Raw genomic sequence first — 21,797 nt, forward strand, 5'->3', positions numbered from 1 at the left:
TCGACTCACGGGTATCTTAGCTCTTAAAAAGCATATACAAATAATCATGCTTGTGACAATTTTTGGATTCCGCCGTAACTAATAAAAGGCGACGCGCCACAATGCGACATTTTGACGAAATGTCGCATTGTCGCGTGTCGCGTTTTAGTCATTAAGCTACAATACATACACTGGTCAAAATGTTAACAAAGCGCGACGCGCGACAATGCGACAACGCGGCATTTCGTCAAAATGGTATTTCAAAATGTCGCGTTGTCGCATTGTCGCGTGTCGCGTTTTATTAGTTACGGCGGAATCCAAAAATTATCACACAAGCATGATTATTTTTATATGCTTTTTAAGAGCTGAGATACCCGTGATTCGAAGTCAGAACAATGATAAATGAACATCCATGTTGCCGTGTTAGTGTGTGGGTTAAATGTGCGTGGTTAATGGAATGCCGTATTCAAACTGTCCATTTTGCTGAAGAATATTATGATTCAGTAGGTGCATGTTTGAAACAATACAAGTACATAAGTATTGCTTGATTAAGTATCAATATGAGAAAAGTATGAGATATATTGTGAATTATCTCACGTGCAGGGTTAATAAGACAGGATTCAAATGGAACTAAAACAGACATGACAACACATCATTGTATTGAAATACCTTGCCAATTTGCGAAGCTTCCCAAACCTTGAGTGAGTGCAGCGGCGGAGGAGTGAGGAGGGGTGTGGAGCGAAGCGGAGAGGAGTGGGCTAGGGTGGAGTGGAGTAGAACGGAGCGCCGGAGGAGTGAAGGAGGAGGAGGGGAGAGGAGAGGTGTGGTGTGGAATGGACTGGAGCGTCGAAGTGTAGGAGGAGGGAGAGAGGGAGAGTTGGTTTCTGGCACTTCAAGGGTACGCAACACTACCAAGCTATTTCATCGTTTCTAATAAACCACCCCTCCAAAGGAAACGCATAGGCGATTTGTATTTTTACAACTCTTCTGTTGCCAGGCGTCTGAATGTTAGTCTGAGCAAGATATAATGACTTGCAGCTCGTTGCAGCCAAACAGATATATAAATTTATCTAGGGTAAATACGGTAGTTAAAGCCAATCACCGTGGATGCAGACTTTGCACGAGAAGTTGTGCTTGTTTAGTCACGTGACAGAAGGTTACAAGGTGGGACGAAGACATTGTTTCGTCACTCGAGGTCTACGCGTTACTCAGGCGAGTAGCTTTGCCTTGGTTTCTGTCCTATTATCCCTCATGGATCAACAAGACTCCTCTACTCCGGACGTGTCTCAGGAGTCGAGACAGTCCAGTTCCGAACCTTTTGAGTCCTTTCAGCTATAAGGACAACAAGCTGAGGACATTGAAGAGAGACATTGTCGACGAGTCCGAGGAAAGGTCACTCAGTGTTTTCAAAAAGGTGAGAAAATTTGATACACCCACCTTCAAATACAAAGGGAATGAAATTCAATTTAAGTTCAACACTGACATTTCAGATAGACTAGATTCGGTCAAAAGACATTGTAACAGGAGAGATTTTTCCGAATGTCTGGAGCTTATAGACAGTATCCAATGTTCGATTAAGAAGAGGAATAAGTTCATCAGATTAGCAGACCGTTCTCCGTCCGGATGGGGATTGATATCAGAGTTAGAAGGGGATGACATTGCTTCTAATTCAGAGGAGGAGAGAATGTTTGAAAGGGCAGAAACCAAGGCACTTCGCAAGCGTCAACGACGTGAATTCGGCAGGCCCCGAACCAGAGGAACTCAAGGATCCGTAAACCCATGTCCTTATCCTCAACCAACTTTGCCACCAACAACTCAGCCTCCCAATCAGCTTTTTCGACAGTACTCCGGGCGTCCTTACCCAGTTTCCAGGCCATGTTTCTTCTGCGGGGAGGTCGGACACTGGAGAGTCACGTGCCCTGCAGCAGCAGCTCTGCGCCGGTCAGCCCAGCAGAACTCAAGGGAGGGAAGTTCCCCAACAGGACGCAAGAAGTACAGCGAGAGGCACAGTCTTGGAGAAAACTAATGTTGAGAGTTCATCGAAAAGCCTGGCTTCCAGGAATTTACCTTCTAGTTCACCTACTGAGTTAGAAAGTATAGATCTTGAAGATAATGCCTTGTAGCAATCTGATGGTTTCGAGTTTGAGTCTAGTTCTTGCGCTATAGTAAAAGGTAATCTAAAGAAACACATTCCTTTCTGGAGAAACATTTCTGCTTCTGATTACATTTTGCAAGTTATAGAACATGGTTATGTTATTCCATTTTTTGAAACTCCCCCTTCCTCGTATAGTCGTAACAATTGCTCTGCTTTTAAACACAGTGTGTATGTGACTGAAGCAGTTCATCAACTCCTGAGTAATAAGTGTATTGTGCAAGTTCAACAAAAACCTCATGTTATAAGTCCACTGTCAGTGTCTGTTCAAAAATCTGGCAAGAAAAGGTTAATTTTAGACCTGAGGTTAGTAAATCGTTACGTTTGGAAGGAGAAAATTGTTCTCGAAGGCCATAGTGTTGCTTTGAATTATGTTCATATTGGAGGATGTATGTTCAAGTTTGACTTAGTCAGGCTATCATCACATTGATATTCATGAAGATCAGCATAAGTTTTTAGGGTTTTCGTGGAGAGACAGTGGTCGTACCAAGTATTATTGTTTTACTGTTCTCCCTTTTGGTTTAACTTCTGCACCATATATTTTCACCAAATGTCTCAGACCTCTTGTGAAGTATTGGCGACAGAATTCCATTGATATCGTTGTATATATGGACGATGGGTTTGGTCTGGCGCAGACTCTAGACTTATGCAGAAAACATTCTTCTTTCGTTAGATCTACGTTGGCTGAGGCAGGTTTTGTCTGTAATGATCAGAAATCCGTCTGGGAACCTTCAAGACAAATAGAATGGCTTGACTTTAACTGGGATCTTGACAAGGGTATCATTTCCATTCCTTACAGGAAACTTAAGGATATAAACCAAAGTTTTTCAAAGTTCATGTCCCTCCTACCCAATTTTACACCAAGAGACGTTGCCAGACTGACCGGTAAAGTCATTTCCCTTATGCCAGTATTTGGAGACGTATGTAGGCTATTAACTAGGCAGATGTACTTGCAGATGCAGGGTCATGCTCACTGGGACAAAGTTGTAACGTCTTATGACAATTCTGGCTTTGTTTCAGAGCTAGTATTTTGGAGAGACAATGTTTTGAATTTTAATAAAAGTTTACAGCAAGAGTTTTCTCCCCTTATTAGTGTGTTTTCAGATGCAAGTTCGGTTGGTTGTGCAGCATTTATCCAGGGTACCGATTACATTTTTCACCATACATGGAATAATTCAGAGAGAACATCCAGCTCAACTTGGAGGGAATTAAAGGCTGTTGAATTGGCATTGTTTTCTTTTAGACACTTTCTAGCACACAAGTCGGTCAAGTGGTTTTCAGACAATAAAGCATGTTGTCACATCGCTACTTGTGGTAGCTTTTCCACTGTACTACAGACTTTAGCCCTGTCGATCTTTAGATGTGTAAGGTCAGATAACATCAGTCTACAGTTCTGTTGGATTCCCAGGTCACAGAACGATAAAGCAGACAGTTTGAGTAAATTCCGAGATTATGATGATTGGACCATATCGGATCGTGTTTTTCAATTGTTAAATAACAGGTGGGGCCCTCACTCTGTGGACAGGTTTGCGAGCCATATCAATGCTAAACTAAACAGGTTTAACTCCAGGTTTTGGACTCCGGGTTCGGAGGCGGTCGATTCGTTTACTCAGGATTGGTCCAGAGATAATAACTGGGTAGTTCCACCCGTATCTTTAGTGACGAAGGCCATAAAGTATGCCCTGAACAATAAGGCTCCAGCTACTCCAGCCCTACTGGCCATCGGCATCGTATTGGTCAACGTTGTTTGAAAATGGTGCATTTCGCTCCTTTGTAAAGGACTTTATTCAGTTAAGCGGCAGTACTTCCTTTCAGGGGGGCAGCAGAAAGTCAATTTTTGATAATTTTCAAGGTTATGCATTAGCCATTAGGATATAGATTGGTGCTTATGTCACTGGACATTTTCAGAGCTGTTTACCGCTGGCGTGTGGAGTGAGAGAAACAATCTACAGGACGAGAGACTACTGACTTTAGCTGACAAGTTACCCGATATAGTGTTGAAATCAAGGGCACCAGCCACTACAAGCACGTATACTAGAGCATATAAGAACTGGAGAGAATGGGCCTCTAGTTTTGATATTAGTTTTCTTCCAGCGTCATCTTTTCATGTTTCGTTGTATCTAGTTTCCCTGATTCAAAGCGGTAAGCATAGTTGTAGTATAACAGAAGCAGTTTATGGTATTTCATGGGCACATAGAATCTCAGGACTCCCTGATCCTTGCGCAGATAACCTGGTCATTAATGTTAAAGAATCAGCAATGAGAACCTGTGTAAAACCTGTGATTAAGAAAGATCCAATCACACCTGATATGTTGTTAAAGTTGGCAAATACTTTTGGCGGAAGCAATGCTACTTTGCTAGAGTTAAGATTCTTATCAATGTCTTTGCTCTCATATGCAGGATTTTTCAGATTTTCTGAAGTAGTGAATATTAAAAGAAGTGATATTACCTTTGAAAAAGGCTACATAAGCATTTTTCTCAGAACAAGTAAAACTGACGTTTACAGAGACGGTAGAACTGTTTTGATTTCTGTTACTAGTTCTCCGACATGTCCAGTTACAATGTTAAAAAGGTACCTTGAGGCAGCAGATCTTGCAGAGTCTTCCGAAGATTACATATTTAGACAACTGTGTTATTGTAAATAAAAATACAAATTGAAAGGAAAATCTCCGCTCTCCTACACTAGAGCTAGAGAAATAGTCCTGGAAAAATTAAAGTTCATCGGTGAAGATACTTCCAAAATCGGACTGCACAGTTTTCGCTCAGGGGGAGCCAGTGCTGCGGCTAACGCCGGTGTACCAGACAGACTATTTAAAAGACACGGTCGCTGGGCTTCGGAGACAGCTAAAGACGGTTATGTGAAAGACTATATAAATTCATTACTCCTACTGTCAGCGAATTTGGGAATTTGAATGTTTTTGGTTGCGGCATTTGTTGGAAGTAAAGTTGGTGTGCATCAACAGGCCCGTTCTTTTATATCGAGGCGCGGTAGACAGCACCCTGTATTACGAGTATGTTGTACTTGGTAAATAATTTATGTTCGTTTGAGCGAAGCGAATTAGAACATAAATAAATTTATCTAGGGTAAATACGGTAGTTAAAGCCGATCACCGTGGATGCAGACTTTGCACGAGAAGTTGTGCTTGTTTAGTCACGTGACAGAAGGTTACAAGGTGGGACGAAGACATTGTTTCGTCACTCGAGGTCTACGCGTTACTCAGGCGAGTAGCTTTGCCTTGGTTTTCATGTTTTTATTGGGGGAAAAGGCCACTGGGCCGTGTTAAGCCACTGGGTCGTATTATACATTTACGACTATGGACAGTGTGTATGAAGTATGGTGCTGTTTCATTGAGAATGAGCAGAGGTTAAAAGAAGGAAATGCCGTATATACACAGGGACTGCTGACAGGCATACAGTCAAGGACCCAACAGCGATGAATCTTATGGAGCGGAACGATCACTGTTTTAAGTTAAGTATGCTTCATGTTCAGGCAGGCAATTCTTGTGTAGGCTCGAACGTGTCGTAACGTTTGTTGGTACTTGCAAAAGGTTAAGGTGATGATTGTTTATTTTACCGAATACTTAGTAAATCAGAGGGGGTTTTTTTTCACTTGGATGTGTCTGTCATCTTTAAAGCTAATATCGTTATCGATGAAGTTTCAAGTAAAATTGGTGCACCTTATTTCAGAAGCAGTTCAGATCTGGGTTGATTCATCTTGGATGTGAAGAAGGCCGTGGTTTAAGCTGATACGTTTACCAGGTGGATATGATAATGCTTCTTCGCTATTCTCAAGGACTGTATCATAACGTGCGTTCATCTTCAGCAGATTCCAGGATATATATTGTGTGGAGACCTGGCTTTACAGCTGTTGTTTTGTTTACTACTGAAGGCTATCCAGTTGGATCGCATATTGAAGATGCCTGCAGACTTTCGCGTTTGTCGTATGCCGTCGTCTCCGATACGGTTTGATGTGCTTTTACATTGTAAATTTTGAAATAAACCTACTCGCTCTCGAGGCGCGGTAGACAGCACCCTGTATTACGAGTATGTTGTACTTGGTAAATAATTTATCTTCGTTTGAGCGAAGCGAATTAGAACATAAAAGAAATCACCGCTCCCTTTCAGGCTGACCTAGAGGTACCACTGCAGCTCAAATAGGTACATGCGGGTATTACAGTTGCGTGATGGTACTCCCACGGGTGAGAGCACAATAGCCAGGGCGCCTGGGCTTCAGAGGATGCCAGGTCAAACTGTACGGAACTTGCTGAAAGAGATTCGTTTAAGAACCAGAAAACCCGACGTCAGGGTCGTGCTACGTCGTCATCAACGTCTTCGCTGTCTAGAAGTATATCATATGTTTTATAGACATTACCTTCATGCACTAAAGTCTATTTATGGACGAGTTATACACTTTGAAACTTTTCTCAACAGATTTCTCGTCTATGCGTTTATTTCTTGGGATAGTATATCACAATGATATCAGTCCATTTGTATGGCGTTTTCCCATTATCACGTTCAAAGCCGACCTAAACTGTCTTTGAGGTGTCGAGTGGTTACGTGATATCACATTCTGCTTGGTATCCATCCACTGCTGGCTGAACAGAGTTAGATCTCGAACAAATTCAGATGTTTCTGCCGATTTGGCTTGAATTTTAACAATATTTCGGTTTCTCACAACCTGTTATCTGGATATCGGTGAAATGTTCAAAGTGATTAATGTGTATGGTACTGGGATTCGAACTTATGATAATAGCTATCTGGTGTGACAAAGAGACGTTATCTGCACAGCAAATTGCCCCCCCCCCCCCCCCCCCCTTGAATGACAAGGCAAACGTGTGCCGTGATTACAATGAAAAGTTATGCAAATATTTGTTTTGCTGCTAAAACACACTTCATTCACTAAATACATTTATATATAAAATACTTTTCAAACCAACAATGAAGATTTGCATTAAGTTCAAGAAAAGCAGTCCAACTGCCATTTCAAGCACTACTTCATTTTAAAAACCATTGGAAGTAGCAAAACGACCATTGAAGTATGAAACAGAGTTTAACTTTTCCTGGGCATGCGTACTATAATTGACTTTCTACGCAAGCGCATCGGTAATCGAAAAGGGCGACAACGCGACAATGCGACATTTCAATATGTCGCATTGTCGCGTTTTAGTAAATGTTTAGGTGTTTTCACACATCGTAGATAGGGCGACAACGCGACATATTTTGACCTTGAAAAGTGTCGCTATGTCGCGTGTCCCACTTTGGACAAACAGGCGAAATGTCGCGTTGTCGCATTGTCGCGCTTTGGTTAATTTTTGCCTCATTTTGCTTGTTTTTGAGAGGGCGACAACGCGACAATGTCCCTTCTCGGATTCCAAACATTACAGGTATACGTGTAGTTTACAGTAAGTGAGAAGACTCCAAAAACCACGATGACAGAAAGAACAACCAAGAGGTTCCAAAGAATTAAATTCAGCATGGTAAATAAAAAAGTAAAAGAAACCCCTTGAAATTCCTCCAAATAGAACACTCCTATCATACTTTTGTCAAATGCACTTAAACGTTTCTACCACATGCTGATCTTGAAAAAACCTTGAAATTCCTCCAAATAGAACACAATGTTTCTACCACTTGCTGAACATATGTAAAGCTGAAAACCCATTTGTATTTCCTGGCGGACTATATTTGTTTATATTTGTTTATATTTGTTTATATTCACCATTTGAACAATATCGTTCATCACGTCTCTTCTTCCGTTTGGTATACTGGCCTCAGTTCAAATTGTATTATCGGAAATCAATAACTTATTGATCAAATGCTTTATTTTCAGTAATAGTAATTTTTTGCCCATGAGACAATATTCAAAAATCCACTCATTACTTTCACCCATGCTTGTCGTAAGAAGCGATTAAGAGGATTGGGTAGTTAGACTTGCTGATTTGATTTATACATGTCATCGCTTCAAACTTCGATGTTCACTGAATTGTCTGGTTCAGACTGTTTTACTCACAGACAGCCGCCATATGGCTGGCATATTGGTGAGTGTGTCGTTAAACAACAACTAAATCAACCATCATTACTATCAAATTGCAGGCAATAAACTGTTTACCCTTTTGCCAATACTGAGAGTGTTCATTTTCTTCACGTCACGCCGAATCCCCTCATGGGTGCAATGCGTGGTACCATTTCTGGTATCCACAGCCGGAACATCAAGTTAGTCGATTTTTACGCCAACCATATGCATTGGTTCCTGAAAACCCATTCTAACCCGATTCCTCAGGGCTATCATGAACAACTGTAACCTTGGTGACAGCACCCTGTTAGAACAACACATCTAATGGACTTTCCAAAACGTTAAGCCTTGGTATTCTCACACAGTTTCCAACGCAGAATATGAGAGTGTAGCCATCAGTTTTATGAACTCTGGATGTCGTCAGCACGTATTACTTATCTACATTTCCAGAAAACCAACACAAACCCATTGTCAGCTGATAAAACAGACTGATGGATTGGGTTGTTTTGCTTATTGATTTGGTTGACAAGGCGGTGCTGCAATATTTTATTTCTTTGGTGATTAACGTCGCACTTACCAATTGTCCAACAAATATGACGACACGATGAATCCATCGAGTCAGCGAGCCGATACGGTTGAGTCTTGTGGCGTTACCCTACCAGGGTCATTGTTTGTGACACAATATTCTTTAATCAAACAATGTAGCAATAGCGGTGATAACATTTTTTCTATATTTTGCAATGCAATGAGCAATAGTTGTGCCTGGAAATTAATTCTCGGCATATTTTGCAATATATATTGTTTTCGATAAAGTTAACTCTTAACTGTAAGCAGTCATACATAAAATGCCCTTGCTAAGAAGACTGGTTCTTACTTATAATGGTTGATCGCATTTTTAGCACACTGACGTCATGCCTTGTTTTATTTCTGTTTTACAAAATCTGTATAAAATAATGAAATAAACATTGTCCTTTTGATTTTGTTTTATAAAATTTATACAAAGCGTTGTCCAGTCCATGGGTTAGCTGAAGAATCGTTTATGAGTTCAACCAACCATAACTTTATTCTGTACTGAAGAGGCCATAGGCCTATAGTACATAAAACATTCATACATACATGCTCTCCCGAGTTATAATGTTTACATTTTCAGATATTATTCTGTTTCTTTTTTTCGCAATGATGCATGGTATATAAACACTGATAAGTTCAGAAGATTATACTGTTTGTACATGACAGTAATGCGTTTGGATATCTGTAAGAATGATTTGGTAAATATTTCTATAAATAAATCATACGACGAGCATCGAAAACGTGATAGTGCAACTCGGAACGTCTTTACTGTTATCTTAGAGAGGTACCAATCCAAACTAATTTGTGCTTTAAATGGTTTGTAATAGAAACATTAATTTCATTGAGTCATTGATTCAAACCATGTTTGCACATAAATATCTGTAAGTCTCTCAGTCAGTCATACCATGCGTTACCAAAACCCGTTTTACACAGCAATGTTTTAATATTCGTTAGCCAATCAGTTTTTCCATTAGTGTCATAAACAATCATCATATTGTAACACATTTTGGGAAATCTATGTGCAGGCATGTTTAACAATTGCAACTAGTATTTGATAGCCTTAATCTGAGAAAATATGTGCATTGGGAATCTACCACATTCACAGTAAACCATAATACTAGATGTACTTATCTTATCGCCAAGAAATGTTTTACAGGCATACAAACGAACTTTTTCTGTTACATCGAAATATTTTAAGTCCCAGACTTCAGATCCACACAATAATATTGGGCTTCTTTTAACATCAAATATTTGCAACATTTGCTAGAGCATTTAACTGCTTATAGATCAAAACAAAAACCTTCTGCCTTTCTCCCAAATGGCTTGTAAACGTTTCTTAGACCTCGTTATTATGTTTTACACATACCTTTATATTTTCATAGATACCGCATAAGAGTTTATTCATTTTCCTGTTCAATCCACGAATTCATAAGAAATTCCATAGTTTATTTCCATTTACCGATTCAAATGGTTTCGAGAAATCTACAAAACGGCATAGAATTTGCCACCTTTAGTACTTAAATATTTTTTGCACATTTGTTTGGAGAATAAATATGTTGTCAACTGTGGAGTATCCCTCTCTGAATCCCGCTTGCTCTTCATTTATTTTATCCAGAGTATCTGCCCCCAGTACGAGTCTTATATTAACGATATACGTAAAGATTTTGCTAAACATGCTACATAGGGTAATCCCTCTATAATTATTCATACTATTTATGTCACCTTGTTGTGTGAATGGGGACTATCACGCCAACTGACAAAGACTGAGGGAAAATACTAGTCTCGAATATAACATTAAATATTAGTTCCATGTATGGTATTAATATATCCGCTGAGTTCTTAAAAAATCCGAAATAGTATCATCAGTACCAGGGGATTTATTGCATTTCAGATGTTGAATGCTTTCAAGTATCTCGTCCCTAGTTATGGGTGTATCTAAAATCTAATTTACAAATGGCATATTAGAATTATTTTCTGGTGCTTCATGGTAATCGGGGGAGTCGGAGTACTTATCTGGGAGGCAAACAGATTTTCAAAATATTTATACCATTCCTCAATATGTATATAGTTTGCTGTTTTTTCGGATTAACTCTTTAACTCCAACCAGAACTGCTTTGAATCATTGATGATGTCTTCCAAACTTTTTTGTTTAGATTCAAAATATTCTTTTTGTTTTTGTTTGCACATTGTTGAGTATATTCATTCGTAGTTTTGTGGTATTCGTCTAGAATTTTCCTATCCTTATTTTTTCGAAAGTTATTTAATGATTTACACCTATCTTTCTTTAAACATTCACATTCACTATCAAACCAGTTATTTAAGTTCCGTGATAAAACCAATACTCCTGTTTGTGTCAGATAATGCCGTATCTAGGGATTTATCTAACATTTCTTGTACAGGATATGAGTGTAAATTATCACTAAATTGTTGCAGTTTTTTATTACTCAGACAACGATTAACGATTTTTCAGTTTTCCTTTTTGTGTTATTGTTATAATTACTCCTAGTCATTCGAGTCATTGTTAAAGGGAGATGTGTTGAATCTATACTGAAATGAATGACATGTTCAAATAATATTGATGAAGCTAAAAGATAATCAATAGCACCACTCACACCCATAAAAATAAAATCACCGACCTCTTTGTCACTACCACACCTTCTATTCATCATATGAATATTTAAAACAGCACCTAAATCTAATAAATACTTTCCAAACTTAAGTTATTTACAACCTTATCCGATGAAAAACGTTCTAGATTGAAGTAATCAAATATAGAATAGAATGACCATGTTACTCAGTGTTCTCAATTGTATCATCTTCCACAAAATCAGGTTTAGTACCGGTTCTAGAGTTGAAATCTCCTCCACATAGTATATACACATCAGGTAAAGTAGTCAATATATCTAATAATTTCTTTTGAAACAGCATGATTCCATTTTTGCATTGTGGGCTAAGTTCTCCATACCATGTAGAACCCTCTGGGTGGATATAGACACATGTATAAATTATATTTAGATCAAGTCCGAAAGGAATAAAAATAGTATGTTTTTGACCATTTCATGTATTTACTTAAATATTTTCTAATCATAAACACTATCCCTCCAGAGAGTCTACCACATGTTGAGATTCTGTCTGCATCTTTACAAATAGTCACATAATCTGTACATGTGTCTTCCAATCTTAGAAACGAAGCATTGTTCCATGTCTCGGTTTATCGAATGTTTTAATGTACTTGACAAAGTCCATATCCTGTAATTTTAGTGAAAGCGCAGTAAAGAAAATCCAGAGAGCTTTCAGAATTCTCATTAGTATGTTTACACACGACTGGGTGAAGCTTCCTACAGTCATCTCAAACTTGACCCTGGCCGCACACCTATCGAGTCTGTCCTCTCCCTGAGGTCCGGGAGGTGGATCTCAACTGACATCCGGGTCTCTGATCCTTGCGATGTTCTCGTTCCTGTCTGACGTTAACATCTGCACTTCGTTCATCTCGTCTTGTGTCCTCCCTTGACTCCTCAATTAGCTTATTCCCCTTGTAGTAATACCGTGTGTCAGGGTTCTCAGGTCCTAGTCTGTACAGTTCTTGACGCTGATGATTAGTCAGATGGTTGGCAATCCCAATTTGCTTGAGCACATCCCTGAGTTTTATCGAGTGCCATTTGTCCTCCCAGTGGCACATTTCCTATGATGATGGGTCTCACCTTAAAGCTTGTTTTGAGATTTATTTGAGATCCGGTATGCCCATTCGATATCTCGATGGACTAGGTCAGGGAGATTCTTGGATTTTCTGGCCTCATACAGTATCTCTAGAACCTTGCTCTTGCTCTCTGCATACGTTTCGTTAGGGGTCTCTGGGACACCGTACATCACCATGGTGTTGCGACGACTATGTCGTTCCTGATCCTCCACACAAGATTCCAAATCCAAAATACAAGAGTCTTTACGTACATATCTCTCTGTAAGTTCATCAACATCTATTCTGATCACATATTGTTCCTCTACATTAGTCTTAAGTCCACTATTTAAATCACAGATCTCTGACCTGATAGATTTTATGTCCTCTTTAACAGACTGCATGTCATGAGAGAGCCGTAGCTCTGAGTCTTTAATCTGTTTTATTATGGCAGATTTAAGATCATCAAGCTCCTTACCGGAAGGTCCAAGGTTGAGTTCAATGTCTACAGCGCTGTGAATCATTGAGTGCACAATCATTGTCTTTGGGAGTGTACATATCCTCGGTGTTTCCTGCTTTCGATATGTAAACAATGAGTTAATTAATGAGTTCTAATACAATACATCAGAATGTCTTGCTAGTGTAAACGCCTTACACAGCTATGATTGGATGAAATAGGGTTATATTTTTTATGCTCTTTTATGTAAAGTACATCCATCCAGTTATTAAAACTGACCACAATTTTAAGTAGTTAATGCAGTCATATGAATTATCGTAATCTATGCTTAATGTGTGTTTGGATATTTTCATGTAGGTGACATTTGGTGCGAGACTGGGGTTGTTTTCAGTTTCATGTACTCGAAAAAGTAACAGGATAATTTTGCCGGAGTTTGTGTTTTATTGTAGTTGAAAGGTCAGAATGAGCCCATGTGTACATGGAAAAACTGTTGGCAGCCTAGGCAATTTTTAAAGAAAAAATAACATCACTATAGATGTCTATGGAGAAAATGTTTTTGTTAAACCCGTATGGAATACGAGAGAATAATATTGTCTGTATTTATACTACCTATCAAAACTTGAGACTCATCAGTGTAAATGTGGCCACTTAGTTCAGTCAACTCGAAACTACGATTTTGCCAACTATTCCTTACTGTTTAAAGGTACTTTTCATTCATGAAATGGTGCATTGTAAAGCAAATTCGTAACGTTGGAAAGTTTATGGGTTCAATAAATGATGAAAGTCAGTAGTGAAATTCTGGTGAATTCCCAACAAAACCTAACAACAAAACGCAGGTATTCACATGCACGACATTTTCACATGCTTTCAGCACTTTGATGCAGTTCATCTGCACATGTGTGTGTGTGTGTACGTCGACTACGTATGTATGTATGTATGTATGTATGTATGTATGTATGTATGTATGTATGTGTGTATGTGTGTGTGTGTGTGTGTGTGTGTGTGTGAATATATATATATATTTCATTATTAACTCTTATACTGTATAAAGTTAAGATTGCTAAAAACATTCACTATTTATATATATATATATATATAAACATTCATATATAAACATTCATATATAAACATATATATAAACATATATATATATATATATATATATGTATGTATGTATGTATGTATGTATGTATGTATGTATGTATGTATGTATGTATGTATGTATGTATGTATGTATGTATGTATGTATGTATGTATGTATGTATGTATGTATGTATGTATGTATGTATGTATGTATGTATGTATGTATGTATGTATGTATGTATGTATGTATGTATGTATGTATGTATATATATATACACACACACATAGTGAATGTTTTTAGCAATATTAACTTTATACCGTATAAGAGTTAATAATGAGTGACGGTAAACTATTACATTCGTGCCAGCAACATCTGTTCTCAGTCGATTGGCAAACAATGTACACATTATTAAGGTAAGTGTTTGCCAGTGAAAAATAAACATTCAAGTCACTCACTCTATTTAATATCCTGTTATGTTCGTGTGCGACAGGTTGTATATTAAAAATATAAAAAGCTATTAATGAACAATTAATACAACACACGGTTTATGATATTAGCAATAAAATATCGTCTTTATAAATTTAAATGTCATGCCGCAATCGATATTACTAATGACAAACATGAAATGAAAAATATGTTATTGTATTTTTAGTTTATGTCGTCTTTTTGTTTTATGCCTCTCGGCTTCTACAGCTAGTGATTATCATCCCGAAAGTCAGTGTCCTATTGGTTTATGCCATTGATCTGATCTCTTTAGGCTATTTCAGTTGTCCGTTACGATATAGACGTTTGCTTTCAGTTGGTTAATTAGTTGATACTAAAATAATTAAACAATTATTCGGTCTGGTACAGATCATAATATACTCTTCAAAAAGTAGGGGAACTGTACTTTCAATGTACGATTGTCGGAACTGGGAGATATATGGGATTAAAACAATGTTGATACAATAATAATGGGTGTTTTGAGAATGCATCACCACATGGATTTCATTCAAAGCAAAGCTGTGCGTTCAGTTTTCTGCCTCGTTAGGTGACAGGAGTATGACATGAAAATTTCAGGTTTACAATTTTCTCTCAGTAGTGTGTGATGTGACCCCGAAAACCCTGACCGTGCACAGATGCAAGGAAACTATCGTAAAAAAAGGTCACCAGTGATTTATCGACCTGCCTGAAAAACATCAAGATTCATAATGACACCCTATGCACGTGTAGGAGGCTCCCAAGTTGTGCACGTGCTTCCAATTGTGCATTGTCTTGTTGCGTGTGGTGATAACGTGAAATGATGCTGCATACTCAAGATGACTGTCATTGTAACGCTCCTCAGAGGGATGTCTTGCTACCAGACCTCAAAGTTCATGTTCCCCTACTTTCTTTTTAGAAGAATATACATGACAAGAGGGCATGATTTTTATAGTAGCTGGTGTATCATACCAAAAGAAGTTCCAGCACATCCTAATAACGGATTGTCTGCAGATGTAAAACCTAGCCGCCGAGGGGTTTCCCTAATATTTCCCAGGGAAATTAATCACTGCAATGAGAATATATGAATGTTGCATCCCATGCGAACCTGAATGATTTCAACACATGACTTGAGGACACAGACAAATTATCTTCGTGTTTATCGGCTTCATGAGCACATTTTACATGAAGGATGTTTTACTCTGGTGGCGTACAGTCCTTCAGTTCATCATCCGTTTTCACCATCCTTGGCTGACAGCCATCATTGACAACCTTGCAGCCTTCAGGGGCCTCAAGTACCCCCGCAGCATAACCAAATCTAGAAACAAAATGTGATGCAGTGGATTATGCTACCGTACGTCTTGAAGTACTCAAAAGACATTTCTTATCTCACATTGTGTGCTTAACAATATTTCTACCTGTCAGATGTCAGAATAATTGTCATAATTGTATTCATGTCACATCTGTAATAAACTGTAGAATTTATACATTGATTTGCCATTTTTATGTAATATCATTTCATGTTACTATTCATTCATTTTGATGCAAAAAGAATCGGATTCCCTAAAATGCCCAATAACACCACCACCGTTTCTTCGTTCTGGTGAAGGGATTTTTCATTCTCTCAAGTAAAATTTCAGTTTTACATTTTCAGGAGCATCTTTTGTCATACGATTATCATTCCCAGTAAATGCAGAATATGCTTAGAGCTAAAAGGTATTATCCACCTACATCTTACATGTTATCAGTCTTCCCGTGAAACTAATTGTCCCCAGAGTGTTATCCATCAACCTTTAACAGAAGGGTCCCCACGGTGTTCTTCCCCTACCCTAACCTTGGAGGTCTCACTGCGCTATCAATTCACCATTGTCATATGTGTCAAGAGACTCCTGAACAGTGATATCCGCTCAATCTCTACAACCGCCATTCCACAGTGTTATCCGCCTTCCCTTTACACCAGAGTTCCCTCCTACATCTGACCGAGCATATCCCACAATGTTATCAAGCTACCTTCGTCAAAAGTGTCGCCTCGGTGTAATTAACATAATCGGACAGACGTTTCCCCACAGTGTTGTCCATTTATCCCTCAAAGGAAATCCACGGTCATTGGTATGCACCTACCCTTCACAGAAAAGTCCGTCGTCGAAGCAGGAACAGGCCTCACAGTCCGTTGTTGTCCATGACGATCCTGGCAGGAACTTAATACCGTTGTAGGTACAAAAAGAAATCTCTGTCCCCCATTCTGAAAGTGAAACAGTGTGATTTATTTTCATTTATTATTTCAGTAAGTACTCTTAAATATTCTTCTTCTTAAATTTCCCGAAGGACTTTGAATGGAACATGTGAGTGGACATCAAACGATCGCACCTTTGAGCCACAACTTTTGGACAAGACAAACCTTTCGATGCTCGTGGTCTTTGGCGCATAGCTTATTTGAGTGGACGTCACTGTTGATATGGATGTGTGGGAAAAGGGGCAATACGGCTAAAGACAAGAGAAAAATAAGAATCGTACTCTGAAAACAACCACTTGGTGTGACACTGAAAACCAGCTGCCATACGTCGTCAAGAACAGTAGATTCCCCAGATGACTAGACGTAAATATTCCATTCGCAAAGAGGTTCTGGCAATGCAGTCGTGTTTTCTTGACAGATTTGCTAAACCCTTTGTACTCAGTGTGCTCTCTGGAGACGACAGGATCAGAGAACGATGAGCAGTGATCACAAGGACATGTACCAAGGCCTATCACGAAAGAACGTCGTGTGTTTCTGTTAACGAAGTATTGTTGAGTACTGTCAGTCATGAAACACACCAAGGTTTGCCCAAATTAATTTGTTCTCGAAGAAGAAATATTTACACATCCTAATTTGCCCTGTATCATCACCAGCATCAACCATCATTCTTTGCGGAACCACTAAATGGCGGAACAACTTCAGCATCGCCAGCTGAGCGTAATAAAAGAGGAAGGACAAATAACACCTTTCGATGATCGTGACACAGATGAGCGTTAACAGTAGACGAATATTGTTTTTAAGCAACATTCCAGAAATATCACGGTCTTCGGTATGATAACCACAGGTACTACCTGACCGTACGCTTAATTAAAAGTAAAGTGCTTGGTTTTGTGGCGGTTGGCCAATTTTATGGTACACCACAAACAAGTTCCCATGTGGGGTATCGAACCCGGTTCTTCAGCGTGACGAGCAAACGCTATAACCAATAAGCTATCCCGTGGCCCCAACCGCTTAGAAGTCAGTGTAGTCAAGTTGTATGTATGTCAAAGTCAGTGTTGGGTATAATGATGCAGATTACACTAAAAGTATGAGTGAGTGAATTTCGTCCTTACGCCTCACTTATATCAATATGCCAGTTAAAATGGCGGCAGTGTGGTCCAGACAACCCTGTGACTAACAGCACGGGCATCGATCAACGTAACTAGGATACGATGACATGTCTTAACCAAGTCAGCGAGCCTGCCCATCCGATCGAGTTAGTCGTCTTTTATGACAAACATGGGTTACTGCATATCTTCAGGGGTTCTTTGAACACTCGCGACAAGGAGCATGTGTATTCAGTGCCCTGTGCACAATGTTTTTTTTTCGGAAATACGTTAGTGTGGAGGTTTATCACAAGCGCACAGTTACTCTTAAATGTTTGATATGCTTCTCTTTTTTTCGCGACGCAAGGAGCAAATGCTTCATAATGTCATGCGACAAATCGAAATATCGAGAACACAAAATCAATTAAAATTTCAGGGCTTCAACTTACTGTTTGTTTCCTTCTCAATCGCAGCATTGCCAGGGAAGCCATGGGCAAAGATGACCAGAAGAAGAAGGATGAACACTTGCATATACATGACGTGGATTTGTCTGACAGAACAGTTACAGGTGATGCAAGAAGAACCACGAGGACTTCGGTCAGGGCTATTGTGTGACAGGAATGCATTGAATAAAGGTGCAATGATCACGAAATGTTGGATTATCTTAGTTACCAGAGACAGGGTCAATGTAAACAAGGTTGGATTTCTAGTACTCTCAGTTCACAAGTGTAACTACCAGTGTAAAATCAGCTTATTTTGTCACTGGGAAACACGAATGAAGATGTATATAACTGAGCGAGGGAGTTAGTGAATATTAAACGTAATATCGGCATTGTTTAGGCCATATCCTGACAAGCAGTACATACATTAAAGTGCATTGCCCAATATTCCTAGATTAATGGTGACTGGGACAATTATACCGGATTTCTTGATAGACTGAGGTGCATCGTCTAACGACGATCGAACGGAGTGCACCTCATGAAATTCAATTTACACAACCCAAAATGATTATTACTCGGTTGCCAATTAGATCTCCATCTTTGCAAACTATGGGAGGACCCGGTGAAGGAACTGATCTTCTTTAACCCATATTAACTAAATTGGTCGAGGACCATCCTGGCAGACTAGGTTGATGGATGTTATCGTACTGAGTTCTATACATCGATGAGTCAATCACTAGATTGTGTGATCAGACTCGATTATTTACAGACCGTCGCCATATACCAGTATTGTTGCTGAGAGCGGTGGTAAACATAAAACAAACAAATTTCATATGTGAGGATGACAGAACATAATGAGTAAAAATAGCCTAAACTGATCCGACGTGAACACAATTAAGACTAGAGTTTTCCCAAAGACCCGGGGTATGTGGTAAGGCAACTCTGTTGGTCATGAAATCAGACCGGGCCACTTGGCTCATTACACTTTCAATCATATATGGGGTATGTTCATAAAACATATGACTATAATGTTAGTTTCAGTATAACAAAGATTGTTGAAGCCTTTGAGGATTTGCCTCACCCCGAATACTACAAACAACAGTACACAGAATAACAGTACACAGAAAACACTGATATATATTTTCACATTTGATCCTTTGCATTAACAATGCTGACTGAACAGTCATGAAAACCAACAAAGGTAAGAAGCTGCAGGTGTAAAATGCATGCAATGCAACGTACCTGGCAGGAAGGAGAAGATTCTTACAATGGGCGAGATTGATAGTGGAATTAAAAATATAGGCGTCCTACATATATGGATATATTACTTTATTGAGAGTGTATTGACGCAGAATGGTCTGATAGTTCCTAACAAAGAGCATTCCTGACTATACACGGCGACAGATGGCACAATCTTGCACAGGCCGTGTCAAGTTAGATATTGCCATGAAAGGTATAGCCACAGACCAGGTTCATGTTGAAGACATTTTCTGAATGCGTGTGATCGCAATGGGACGGTTTACAACAAAGGCGCCATAAACATATGCCATACCATTGACCTGTATATTCATCGTGGCAGATGAAACTTTATTATACGCCTCTCGTAAAACTTCACGACGTTGTGGATGAGATCTAGTTGATTTGTTCAGCACTTAGTAACCCTAAGTCGATACGTCAAACTCAGAAATTAATACATCTCAATAAAAAATCTTCATCATCTGTTAGTTTAGCACATGAAGGACAAAAACCTTTCCAGGCATATACATACCCTTAGTGTTACGGTTAATAATTTGCCATGGCAAAAAGTTATGAGAAGTACCCTATGAAACAGCAAAATATAAGGCGTTACCTTAAAAGACGTGATGCTATAATACTATTAACGTGTTATGAAATGTGGTCCTTTAATAACTGTCGCTCAAAACTGTACACGTTGTGACCAAATAATAACTATCTCGTAATCAATAACTACAGAAAATACACTCTCGTAACACTCTCCCCTTTAAGGAAAAGAACAGGACAGACTGATTTGAAGGTCACATTCCGATATGGAATCTGTCTAATTCATATTTGCAAACCATTGCTGTGCTACAGAACTTTGTTTGGAATAGTAGGTCATGTTAGGAAGTCAACATTTAACAATGGATATTTTAGTTTGAGGTTCATTTGTCTCAGGTGGTTCTATGTAGGTCTTATCAAGGTGTATACTGTCACTAACGGGGTCTTAACACTACACACTGTATGTATAAAGACAGCTGGCATTGTTAACTTTGCCCTGAAACGAACGTGGTTTGGTGACCTCGTTACATCTTTTTCCTTTCATATATAAGACCCTGTTAGTGACGGCAGTTTTCAGCGTTACAGGTCGCTGAGTGTATGAGAAGCTGTTCTATGTTAACAGTGGTATCCCAATTGTGTAGATCGGTGTTCATGCTGTTGACTGCTGCATTGTATGTCTAGACACATCGCTATCACATAGGTGGCATATTGGTGAGTGCGATGTTAAACAACAAACCAGCTAAACGACATTTCATGACGTTGGCTTTGAGCTCGTTGAAAGTCCTCAGTATTCGTCAGATTTTCACCTATTCCCAAACTTGAACACAGAAGTGCCGGGTAGTAATTTTGCAATTTAAGAGGTCATTAAATCTGAGTGATCTGTTACATTATCACGAAGACACCTTCTACGTACAAAGCTTACACATCAAGTTCCAGTTTGCCGTTACAACATTTTTGACCAGTTTGATATAATTCTAACTTTTACGGACATACTGATGGGCTATCTACCTAATTCACTGTAAGTCATAAAATCTGACTGAAATTACTGTTTAACTATAACTTATATAAATTTATTCATTAACCTTTGACAGTTCTTTTGGTCACCATCATATGGCAGGCCTTCAGCTAGTACCGATGTCGACCCGGCAACTCCATATTCTATTTGATTTCATAATCTCTTTCACTACTTCTGTATCTATCGATGTTCTTTATTGAAAACACGAAATGCTCTTCAACGAACAATGTCTTCTGCGTTAAGTAACTCATTAATGAACTCTACCTCCTGTGGGTACTCTTCAGCAACAGTACTGTTCCCACTTTCATTGTGAGGATCAGGAAACATAAGTTAGTGTGCCTCACAACTGGGAGTTTTTACAAATGGGATACATTGTTGGAAGCCCATTTCTGGTGTCCCACGCTGTGATATCGATGGAATATTGTTAAAACCAATGTAAATATTTCTCATTCTCTCAACAATTCAAAGTATTGATTGACGTGTCATTTGATAGATTACATCTGGAGTGAACTATGGATAATATATTATACATGTACTTGATTTACGAATAATGGGTAAGCTGTTACACGTAGTCACTTCCATGAATCATTCTCACAAGATGCAGCTTTTTCACATATCAGGATTAAAACTTCAATGCAACCATCAAATTTTATCAATGTGTTAAAAAACTGATATCTCTTTCAATAGCAATATCTAATCTAGCTTGGGATGGTTTTTATTACAGACAAAAGGACAACGACTTATTACTTTATTCCTATTTGTAACAAGGGATATGTATGTTGTCATGTATCCAGGTACAGAGACCTAAGAGCGGGTGTCTGCCGTGCAGTAAATTTCATTTCAGAAGACATTGTGTCTGGGGTA

The 21,797-nt window shown here is 38.9% G+C and overlaps 4 protein-coding genes across 5 annotated transcripts in view; 2 read left to right on the plus strand and 2 right to left on the minus strand.

The window, feature by feature from the left end:
• Positions 1–3,334, minus strand: part of LOC137273594 (tubulin beta chain-like) — a 142,928-nt gene extending 139,594 nt beyond the window's left edge. The window contains exon 1 of the mRNA XM_067806348.1: positions 3,330–3,334. The gene's annotated coding sequence lies outside the window, so the exon portion shown is untranslated. The remainder of the gene's footprint in view (positions 1–3,329) is intronic.
• The window catches only part of LOC137273590 (papilin-like), a 32,354-nt gene extending 26,187 nt beyond the window's left edge, over positions 1–6,167 (plus strand). Inside the window, exon 16 of one of the 2 annotated variants that reach the window (XM_067806344.1) lies at positions 5,819–6,167. In XM_067806344.1, the coding sequence (XP_067662445.1) occupies positions 5,819–5,820 (2 nt within the window). In that variant the 3' untranslated portion in view covers positions 5,821–6,167. The remainder of the gene's footprint in view (positions 1–5,818) is intronic. The other variant, XM_067806343.1, reaches the window with a different exon arrangement.
• On the plus strand, positions 4,510–5,043 carry LOC137273597 (integrase/recombinase xerD homolog). The gene is given in 1 exon segment (XM_067806353.1): positions 4,510–5,043. A coding segment is annotated over 1 exon segment (534 nt).
• Positions 6,168–15,529: 9,362 nt separating the features above from the next.
• LOC137273599 (beta-microseminoprotein-like) lies at positions 15,530–19,422 on the minus strand. The gene is made up of 4 exons (XM_067806355.1): positions 19,385–19,422; positions 18,152–18,306; positions 16,506–16,626; positions 15,530–15,702 (listed from the first exon to the last, which is right to left on the minus strand). The coding sequence occupies exons 2-4, from the start codon at positions 18,237–18,239 to the stop codon at positions 15,582–15,584; spliced, it is 330 nt and encodes a 109-aa protein (XP_067662456.1). The 5' UTR covers positions 18,240–18,306; positions 19,385–19,422; the 3' UTR covers positions 15,530–15,581.
• Between the last annotated feature and the right edge of the window lie 2,375 nt (positions 19,423–21,797).

The sequence above is a fragment of the Haliotis asinina genome, chromosome 2, assembly GCF_037392515.1.
Source record: "Haliotis asinina isolate JCU_RB_2024 chromosome 2, JCU_Hal_asi_v2, whole genome shotgun sequence".
Classification (NCBI taxonomy): Eukaryota; Metazoa; Mollusca; class Gastropoda; order Lepetellida; family Haliotidae; genus Haliotis; species Haliotis asinina.